Source organism: Mastacembelus armatus, chromosome 10 (genome assembly GCF_900324485.2).
Source record: "Mastacembelus armatus chromosome 10, fMasArm1.2, whole genome shotgun sequence".
Taxonomy (NCBI): Eukaryota; Metazoa; Chordata; class Actinopteri; order Synbranchiformes; family Mastacembelidae; genus Mastacembelus; species Mastacembelus armatus.
In genome coordinates this window covers 1072325-1083084 of record NC_046642.1, presented here as the reverse complement: position 1 = coordinate 1083084, position 10760 = coordinate 1072325, and the positions used below count along the sequence as shown (strand labels likewise).

General features: G+C 42.0%; 1 protein-coding gene across 1 annotated transcript; it reads left to right on the top strand.

Moving 5' to 3' along the window:
* Positions 1–2362: 2362 nt before the first annotated feature.
* Positions 2363–6069, top strand: thoc3 (THO complex 3). The gene is made up of 6 exons (XM_026331177.1): positions 2363–2547; positions 3396–3552; positions 3673–3877; positions 4890–5051; positions 5213–5313; positions 5461–6069. The coding sequence occupies exons 1-6, from the start codon at positions 2368–2370 to the stop codon at positions 5622–5624; spliced, it is 969 nt and encodes a 322-aa protein (XP_026186962.1). The 5' UTR covers positions 2363–2367; the 3' UTR covers positions 5625–6069.
* The last annotated feature ends 4691 nt before the right edge of the window (positions 6070–10760 follow it).

Here is a 10760-nt window from a genome sequence, read left to right as displayed (position 1 = left end):
GGCGCTAGAGGAAAAGTCGCACTGTTTTTACATGAACGGGTTTGTCCTTTAGGGAACAGGTATTCAACTGGTACATTTTGGTCAATAAGATATTAATAGTTAATAAGCAACAGTCATTAGGATTCATTCTTTGAACATGTACGACACATTTCATAAAGCTGTTGTGTTTAATAATTATTGATATATAAGAAATAGGTTGGGTCCTAATTGTGTTAAGAAATCAATTGTAATCGACTGATGTGTTGAGTGGTTGTGCAGCCCTGACTGTGGTATCCAGGTGTCTCTCTCACTGATGAACTTCCTCTGTTTAATCCAACCTCTTCCTGCGTGTGAGTGGAGGCTGAGTGAAAACACCCAAGGACATTTTTTTACAAGCAGGGTTAAAGCAAATCATCCTGAAAGCAGAAAAATATACTTTCTGCTGAGGCTCCTGCGTGTTGACTATCAGTGTGTCGTAAGCATTTAATGTGGAAATCAGACAGAAATTCAGGTTTTAGAGGAACAGAGCAACAGCAGCAAAGGCAGTAGCATAGAGCCGAGTAAATCGCAGCTGTTCTCAGGGTCCATCGGACAGATTTCCACCAAACCTACCCTGGGGGCCTTGACAAGAAAAAACCAAACAAAAAGCCATTATGTGAAACTAATAAAGAAATGTGAAAACTGGTGAAAACAGCGTTGGAGGAATAAGGTGCTTGTGTACTTTGTCTACCTCTCCACAGACACCTGCCTCTAAACCTACCTACATTTCCTCATGAGATACTGTCATAGTCACTCCACCAGAGACGTCTTCCACACGCCACTGAATCAACACTGCGTCCTTTATGCACACGCTCTGAGACGCCCTCAGCGCTTCTGTACTCGGGTCAACACGCTCGCCGTCGCGTTTCAACGTGCATTCCTTGACTTTTACTTTGTAGGTCCTGCTGTCTATATATAGCTTTCCTGACACGTGCTGCAACACTTAGAGCAATTTTGAAGAGTATGCAAAATACGCAAGGCACATTTGTATGATGCTTTCACAGTTTGTTTTCTTTCAAGCACAGAATCACATTTGAAAGTGCATTTGTTGTGTTCTTTAGGTGTTTATATTCTAATGCAAAGGACCAGGTGTTAAAGCCCATTAACAGGCCTGATTATTATGCTTAACGAGGCCTTCCCTCGGCTGTAGAGTTGACCTGCAGCTGGTTATGTTCTGACTCCTTGTACTGTTTTGCATATTTGTCAACCAAGTAGCTACTTAAAGGGATTTACTGTCTCTGACAGAATTATGACTATAGATATTGTGTGTATTTGGGAAATTAATGGAGTGTTCGAAGTTTTTTAAACATGGATTTTCATTTTAACATCACCTTCAAATAAACTGCAATTAAAAAAAAAAACAATCATCATTTGTCTTCATTTGAAAACGAAATAAGCAAAAGCCTCATAAAAACTTACCAACCTTCTTGAACCTGCATTATATGATTTCTGGCCACATGGGGGCAGTGTGAGAAGCTGTAAACACACCAGTGACACCTCAACTTCTACAGCTGAGACAAATGAACAGTGTTGTTCCACTTGAAGCTTGTTTTTGTCTAAAACCGTCTCTCCTTTTAGCTCAGTTAACTCCTGTTGACTTAATTTGAGAAATTTAAATAAAAGCCACCAACAAAAGGCAATGGAAAAGAGATATAAGGCAAGAAAGTAAAAACAACAAATCAACAAAATCACCTCCTGCAATAGAACATTCAGAAATGAACGCACCGCTGAAGACTTAGAGCCTCCAGAATAAAAAAGAGCGCTAATGGGAAAAGTAGTGTGAGCTTAAGACAAAGGAAAAAGGCGATGAAGAAACACAGGTGCTTTGATTTTTAGTGGGTAAACATAATTAAACAGGAAGTGAAGACGCCAAAACTCAACAGTAGGTGTTTTGAAGATTTGGGCTACCTATTAATAAGTGTGACAAATTATTAGATAGATAGATAGATAGATAGATAGATAGATAGATAGATAGATAGATAGATAGATTAAATTGATTAAACATAAAAATAATAATAATAATAGATGGTGATGGATGTACCAATAATTATTTACCATGAAATCATTAATCATAGTAAAGCCCGAGGTCCGTCCTTATGTTTATATCAAATTAGTGGGGAAAGGCAAGTTTATTTTTATAGCACATTTCATACACAGTAATTCAAAGTTCTTAACAGAACAAAAAAAAAGACAAGTTGAAAGTACAGAGGCAAAAATCAAAACAAGAAACAGCAAATAGAAGATTAACTTGAAATGACATTAAAGGAGAACGACCCTCCGACCCACCAGGGGGCGGTGTCGCTCCCGCTCCTGTGCCGCCTGTCGCCAAACGCTAATTCGTGTCCGAACATGGCGTCGCAGTATTACCAGGACATGCAGGAGAGCTTCAAAAATAACAACAAAAGTCGTGAATTCCCGGCTCACACGGCCAAAGTCCACTCGGTGGCTTGGAGCTGTGATGGCAGGAGACTCGCCTCCGGGTCTTTCGACAAAACAGCGAGTGTTTTCGTCCTGGAGAAGGATCGTTTGGTGAGTCGCTGTGCTCGGTTTGTTAGCGTTAGCATTAGCATTAGCCTCGTTTCAGTCTATGAATGGACGAGTTCAGTCAGACACAGTTTGGTTAAATCTCTAACTTTGGCTTTAAACTCGGACACAGTTTGGTTAAATCTCTAACTTTGGCTTTAAACTCGGACACAGTTTGGTTAAATCTCTAACTTTGGCTTTAAACTCGGACACAGTTTGGTTAAATCTCTAACTTTGGCTTTAAACTCGGACACAGTTTGGTTAAATCTCTAACTTTGGCTTTAAACTCGGGCACAGTTTGGTTAAATCTCTAACTTTGGCTTTAAACTCGGACACAGTTTGGTTAAATCTCTAACTTTGGCTTTAAACTCGGACACAGTTTGGTTAAATCTCTAACTTTGGCTTTAAACTCGGACACAGTTTGGTTAAATCTCTAACTTTGGCTTTAAACTCGGACACAGTTTGGTTAAATCTCTAACTTTGGCTTTAAACTCGGACACAGTTTGGTTAAATCTCTAACTTTGGCTTTAAACTCGGACACAGTTTGGTTAAATCTCTAACTTTGGCTTTAAACTCGGACACAGTTTGGTTAAATCTCTAACTTTGGCTTTAAACTCGGACACAGTTTGGTTAAATCTCTAACTTTGGCTTTAAACTCAGGCACAGTTTGGTTAAATCTCTCACTGTGGAATCTGGGAATGAAAATGTTTTTTCTTGTTCTGCTTCTCCTTGATGTGGTCTCTGTAATGTGGGGCTGAACATGGTGCTATGTTGGTCACATGGAGGCCTTCAGGGTCCTAGTAGAGACTGGGACTAGAGTGAAGAACACCTGTTCCATTTGTCTCTGTCCCCAGGTGAAAGAGAACAACTACAGAGGTCACGGCGACAGCGTCGATCAGCTCTGCTGGCATCCGACCAACCCAGATTTGTTTGTCACAGCGTCAGGAGACAAGACCATCCGCATCTGGGACGTCCGTACCACCAAATGCATCGCCACTGTCAATACGAAAGGTGCGACCTTAGTTCGTGTGCTGGCTGGGCGTTGACTTACAAGGACCTTTTGTTTGTTTTCTGTTTTCTCCTTTCAGAAAGGAAGATGTAGACCTTAAACAAATCTGAAATGTTTTTTAGGGGAGAACATCAACATCTGCTGGAGCCCTGATGGTCAGACTATCGCTGTCGGGAACAAAGATGATGTGGTGACCTTCATCGACGCCAAGACTCATCGCTCCAAGGCAGAGGAGCAGTTTAAATTTGAAGTGAATGAGATCTCCTGGAACAACGACAATGACATGTTCTTCCTCACGAATGGCAACGGCTGCATCAATATTCTGAGGTAGGTCCCGACCAGAAACTGGGATTTAGCAGCAGGTATGTCTGCAGAGGTTTCCCTGACAAAACCTGTTTCTAATGTTTCCCCACTTCTGTGTATTCAAACACACATGAACATTTGCCAGCAGCTGAGTGAAGCCACTGTCTGCTGAAGGCGTGAAGACAGAAACTCTTCACTGCTGTTTTTACTGCAGGAAAAAAAAAAGCCTGTGGTTTGTCAAATTCCTAAAACAGGCAGGGACCTGCAGGTTGACAGAGAAGGTCAGTAAATGACCATTAGGTCATTTAGCTGTTTTCTTCTGTGGTGTTTTTTTTCTCACTCCTGGCATCAGGGTGACACACAAAGTTGGTTTTGATTTCTTTAGGTATTTCCAGAACTGGGGAGTCTTTTAATGTACTGAGGCCTGAACTGGCCAGACTATAACCAGAACTCACATGACAGTTAGGAGCTTCCAGTTAAATATGGCAATATGCTTTATTTTTGTCCTGCCTCAGTGCGAGTACGTGCTGCGAGTGGGGCAGCTGTTTGTTGACTGTTTCAGTAGCAAAAGGTGTCGACACTCTCCTGTAAAATTATCACTGTTTTGGTTTTGTTTGATGCAAAAGCTGTCAGTGTCACGTTGCCTCTGCTGCTGCTGAGTGAAGCAGCTCCACGCTGAGGCTGTCTGATGAGCAGGACTTCATTTTGTCCTGCTTGCTGCCTAAAACTTGCATTGGGAGCCATTTTAGTCGTTTGCACGTTCGATTTTTAGACATTATTTGATGCCAAAAGCAAACAAGCGTCAAATGTAACACGATGACTTCACGGACATTTGGTTTTCAATTTCGGATCGGGCTCAACGCAACATCCTGGTTACCCAAGGACAAGCCCCTCAGGTGAACAGAGCTGTTTTTTTTTTTTTTGTCTACAAGTTATTGGTTCACTACCTTATTTTTGTGAACACTGGTGATTGGCATTTGTTGAAGTCTGTTGCTCTGTGTTTCTGACCTGCAATAAACAGTTTGGTTGTTTGCAGTTACCCAGAGCTGAAGCCCATTCAGTCCATCAACGCTCACCCGTCCAACTGCATCTGCATCAAGTTCGACCCCACAGGAAAATACTTTGCCACGGGGAGTGCGGACGCCCTGGTCAGCCTGTGGGATGTGGAGGAGCTGGTGTGTGTCCGCTGCTTCTCCAGGTCAGTCTGTCTGTTTTTGTTCACACTGAAATAGCAGCTCAGGATGATCTGAAATAGGTGTGAAGAATTTTTTATTTATTTATTTATTTTTTTTACATATCATGATGTGAAAATGTGACTGTAGGTTTATCTGAGTCATGGTTTCACTGCTGGCGTTGCAGGCTGGACTGGCCGGTCAGGACTCTGAGCTTCAGCCATGATGGCAAGATGTTGGCTTCAGCCTCGGAGGATCACTTCATAGACATCGCAGAGGTGGAAACAGGTCAGTTTGAGGGACCAGCAGCAAAAAGATTTTAACAAATATTACTAAGGCCTGAGTCACTGTTACATCCCTTAAAACCAACAAACATTTTTTACTGTTGTGGTTGTATTTACATTTTCAGCGGCAGCTACTGTTTTATGTTTGTAGGAGAGAAGCTGTGGGAGGTTCAGTGTGATTCTCCAACATTTACTGTCGCCTGGCACCCAAAAAGGCCACTGCTGGCTTATGCCTGCGATGACAAGGAGGGCAAGTATGACAACAACCGAGAGGCGGGCACCGTCAAACTGTTCGGCCTCCCCAATGACTCCTGAGACGTGTCAGCTGAGTCTGGACCAGGAAAACTAGTCAGCTCTCTTGTGTCTTAGTGATTCTAAGAATGTGAACAAAGTGAAGGCGGCATCAGGAGGAAACAGCCTAGAGGAACTTTGGCTATAGCTCTTTATGCGGTAGTAACCTTTTGCTACCAGCAGGTGGTGCAACTCTCCTCACCTTCCCTTTAAACAGCTGACCTCATTCCGTTTTTGTACATGGATAAAACACACTTCCCTCTGCTGTAACGTATTGTTTTTATGTAAAATATATGTTGTTTTTGATATTAACATTGGTCTCGTTGTAATCCATGGGTTTGCGGAGCAGATCTTGCTGATTTTACTTGATGTTTGCCCAGATGTCAAAGAAATGAAATTCTCTGGGTAATTAAATGAAATGAGGCAGGTTTAAAGCCTTTAACTGGACTGAGTCCTGTTCAGAAAATGAGACATTAGTGTTTGTTTGGTCTGTGAGAGTCTGATAACAGTATCACTCACACTTTATTTATTAAGGGTTGGCACTAGATCCACTGCCCTGACCCGTCCCCTAGCTGTGATATGACAGTATGAATATTTTCTGTCTTCTGCTGTGACTGACTTAACACTACGAGCTGAAAGAGGCTGATGATCCCTTTCACATCCATGTTAGTCTATCGATAAATAAAATGAGGCTTAGGCCTACAGGTAATGTCCTCATGCTGTACTGACCACTGTGGTCATATGTTTTTGACTGATGGAAGGAGGAAAAAAAAACAGTTTGGATTGATCAATCCAATCAGATACTATTAATGCTTTAAGACGAGGTTTGTGTGTGATTATCAATGACACGGTGTGTGTGCGTTTATTCGTGTGTGTGTGTGTGTGTGTGTGTGAAGGAGGGCCAGCTGTGTGCAGACAGATAATCAGACCCACTCGCCCATTTGGGGCAGTCAAAACTAATTAGTCATTCTGGCTAATTGCTGCTCTGCATTGACCGGAGGCTTCCTGATTGATTTTTGGAGTTTCGGTGAGATGAGAATCTTGGATGTGCAGTTAATATTTCTTGTCACTTTTCTTCTAAAACGTGTTATTACGAGTTGAAGAGGGAAAACCAACAGGAAGCATGCACCAACCAAGGGGGTGTGGCTGTAGCGTTGTCCTCATGTGATGATTAAATGAAGCGTAGCTTGTTTCTACTCTTATTGCTGCAGTTCTCAAAGACTTTGTTCACATGGATGAAAAATATTCTGCACATGGGAACTTATGTTGTTGACAGGCAGGACGTACTTAATGAAAGACCTGCAGCAGATCCCGACTATGTGCTGTGGTTTCATGACAGAACGCTCATTAGCTCCAGGCTGCCCTGGGCTGTGATCCACAGTTAGTTGAAATGAAATTTGACTTTAGTGTGGAAATGGAGTTTTTCTGGTCTCACAGATGGAAACATACTGACAGCAACATAAAAAGCCGGAGACACTTCCTACAGACTTGTGTTCTCCTCTGCCTTCGCCTGCTGAACATATCCCATAATTTCCTCAGGGTCAAATTGCTGTCTGCGGTAATGACTTAAATTACTGGAGTAAATTGAGTATTTCGCACCCCTCCCCGTAGTGTTAATCCCATTCAAGTGGAGCTTTAGATGATAAAAGATGCTTCATAAACATTTGATATTAATCAACTGACTGTTCCAGGACTGCTGGGGAGATTTATTGTTGTGAGTTCAGCGTTTTAGCTGCACCTGAAGGAGAACATGTTAAATCTGTTTTAAAAACGCATTAAATCTTTACAGTTTTTTGGCTGGAGCTCTTTCATGTTGCTCCAAATTGCGAGAGTCGTTCGCTGCCTTGCAAACATGAGTTTTACCAGAAATAGCAGTTTCCCACTTACTTTGGACCAGACTGTTTTCTTCTCGACAGGGAATCTGTGCCTCTACCCTGGCTCCTTATATTTTACAAGTAATTTACTGCGACCACTGCCCTCCCCTTCCTCCTGTGTTGCAGCTGTAATGACATGAATGCAGCACCAATTAATCTTATGTTTTCTTCTCTGAACTATTTCCAACAAATGAAGCAACTACCAACTGTGATTGATCGTTTACTGAAGCAGGAGCGATGGCTTCTTCACCGATGATAAACTGGACTGCTCTCTGTGACTAATGTGCTAATCAGCTCTATTACGCCGCACGGCCGAGCACGAGGAAACAGACCAGAAATAGAGAAAAGTAATAAAGAGGCACCTTTCCCGGAGCAACAGCTTAAGAAAAGTTAAGCATATGCCAAGATTTAAAGATAGATAGACTCTGTGGGTCTTTAAAATCATCTTCCTCCGCTAGTGTCGTCATTATTCTGAAATGGACTGAGGTTTAATCCATCGGACAGCTTTGCTGTTAGATTTCTTCGTAATGCTTTTTGAATACTTTTACTGCAGCGGGACAGAGAAGAAAGGAAGTATAAGGAAGAAGAACGGAGATAAAAGAGGGGAAATGGTGGGGTAGAAAGACCAGAGGAAGCAGATAAGAAAATTAAAGTTAGAAGAAGAAAAGAGGGAGGGTATCGTCAGAGACAGGAAGATGTGCATGTAAAGATTCATGGAGATTTGGACTATTTTAATGTCACGTCTCTCCAGAAGTGAAGTGTGTGTGTTTTTTGTTTTGAGCACACTCTGAAACACTGCTGATTTAATCACTGATGATCCTACAGTGTGAAAACATGATTAAGTGTCTTCCAGGCCACATGTGAGCAGATGGCACATGAGCACATACAGTGTTTTTCTGTATGAATAATTCACTGGCACCAACACTGTGGGTTCCTGGGCAACATCTGGTCTGCACTGCTGCCGGTTTTTGTTGAACAAAATGATCAGCAGGATGTGGGGAATAAGGCAGACTCCACACCTTTCTGATGTTCTCAGGAGGAGCTATGACCTATGCATCAAACTGTACTGACATTTCTGTCCATGTGCTGTATAATATTCAGTCAATCAGGTTATTAATTCAACTCTAATATGTAAAAAGATGAAACTTTTCAGCATCTGGGCCATGAAGTGGAAAAACATCTGAGAAGTCTCATTTCTTCTAACATGTCATTTATGACTTCTCTGCTTTCTGAGTCTGCAGATGGTCGACTGATCTAGTCCCAAAACTAAAGCAGCTCCAAACGTGACACATCTGAGCTGCGAGGCTGAAACTCTCCTTTCCGAAAGCATCGACAGCAAACATGCACACTGATTAATTAGCTAATATACAGCCAGTCTGCTGCCTTTCATTTCTGATTAGCTTTTCTGAAAGTGTCTCAGTAGAAGGGCAGAGCCTTTTTCTATTATGCTTCACTTCCCATAAATTGTCTAGTGTGTTCAGTGCCTTTTAATCCAGTCAGTATGTTTGCACAATGCAGAGTCACCACTGTTTAAATTCACCACTCGGACCAAACAATCTAAGCATACATGGAAACACACAAAACACCACTCAGGAGCTGAATAACCAGCGTCCACTGAGCAAATAATCAGTCAGCAGCTTATCTGAGGTAACTGAGCACCTCCACTGTAAGTCATGCATTTTATTATAAGGTGTTAACTAAAACTGAAATATATATATATATATAGGCTATATTAATAAATGTCAACCAAGTGTTGTACTTCATGAGATTGTAGTTTTACAGTCACACATGGCCTGTATCAACCTAACAGTTTATTGATCTGCAGTGTGAAGCCAGTTTCTCCGTCTGTTTTTAGTGCTGTCATCGTTAATCCACCTGTTGCCCTTAGTGCCTTCCACTCGGGAGCTGAATGTGCGGTTGTCGTTGCTGTGCCTGCTTTTGTCCAGCTCACAGGGCTGTGTTTGTTAGCGTGACGTGGCTGTGAGCGGCAGGCAGCACCTGTCCTGTGCGTTTGCCCGGCGTCTGTGTTTGCTCAGAGATAAACGAGACTGGTAATGACGCTTTAACAATGAGTGCATCAGTGTTACACCGGGCCTCACATCATCAGCGTCCTCCAGCTACAGCAGCAACACAGCTGCTCTGAAAGCCGATGACACCTGAACGCAGCAGCAGCAGCATAGTGTTATTTTTATTCATAAAGAGCTGGAGAGCCTCAGCATCTCTTAGTTTGTGTTTATGAATCTTCTCACTTATTTCTTGTCCCTGTTCAAGCTGAATGTGTATCTGCTGCTGCACCGAGCAATAACACCTGAACGTCTCGTTGTTTGAACATTAGACTGAGACTGGGTCAATCGGCTGCTCCGGCTCTGACCCAAGGCATTAAAATGTATTAGGTGCCTGCTGTCCACAGTAACGTCGGTCAGTAATGTTTTTCTGGATGTGGTCGTCTGCTGTCAGGACTCATTCTACTCCTACAAACCAACAGTGTGATGTTTGCTGCAGGCGGCGCCATCAGACCTGCAGCAGCTGTCAGGGTCTTAATGTTCAACCTTATTGAGCTTGAATGAACCTTTTTTCTGGGTTCAGGTCAAATTATTGAAAATTATTATATCATCAGAAATTATTGTTCTATACTTTTGGGAAGCACCGAAAATATGTAAATAATTCCAGGGCAAATCAGCTCCACTGGGTTTCCATCATGATAATTTGATATATTTGGTGACAGTTAATAAACTGAATTCAGTGTGTTATTAAAAAAGTCTTAAAACTGTAACTCGATGAATCCCAGAGAAACCCAGCTGTTTTTTTTTAATCAGTGCAGAAATGAGTGATTTGAGGAGCAGCTGCATGTTGCTGTTTTTCCTGATAATGGAATAAACCACTTCCAGAATTTGTGTGTTTAGGTATTTTCATTAACGTGTTAGGATGAATGTTTAGTCTGTGGAAAACAACACTGCAGGTAAGTCAGTAATTTTTATTTTTTGACTGAAGCAGCTAATAGGTGCAATTGTGCAAAGCAGCAGAACAGTTTAGAATAATGAGAAAAAATGGCACCAGATGTTTTTATGCGCCGCTGGAATATCTGCAATAAGTAACGAGGTTTTCTCTAAATTGAGTTTTCAGGTCGTGTGTGGCACAGAGACAGGGAAACACCAGCTAAAACCTCAGTGCATTGTCTTTATTCTCTGTTAATGACAGACTTCGGCTCATTTACATGTCAGAACTGGAGAACACGCAGGTTCAGGTTAGTAAAGTGTCACGTTTTGGGATTTGGATGCAGTAAAAT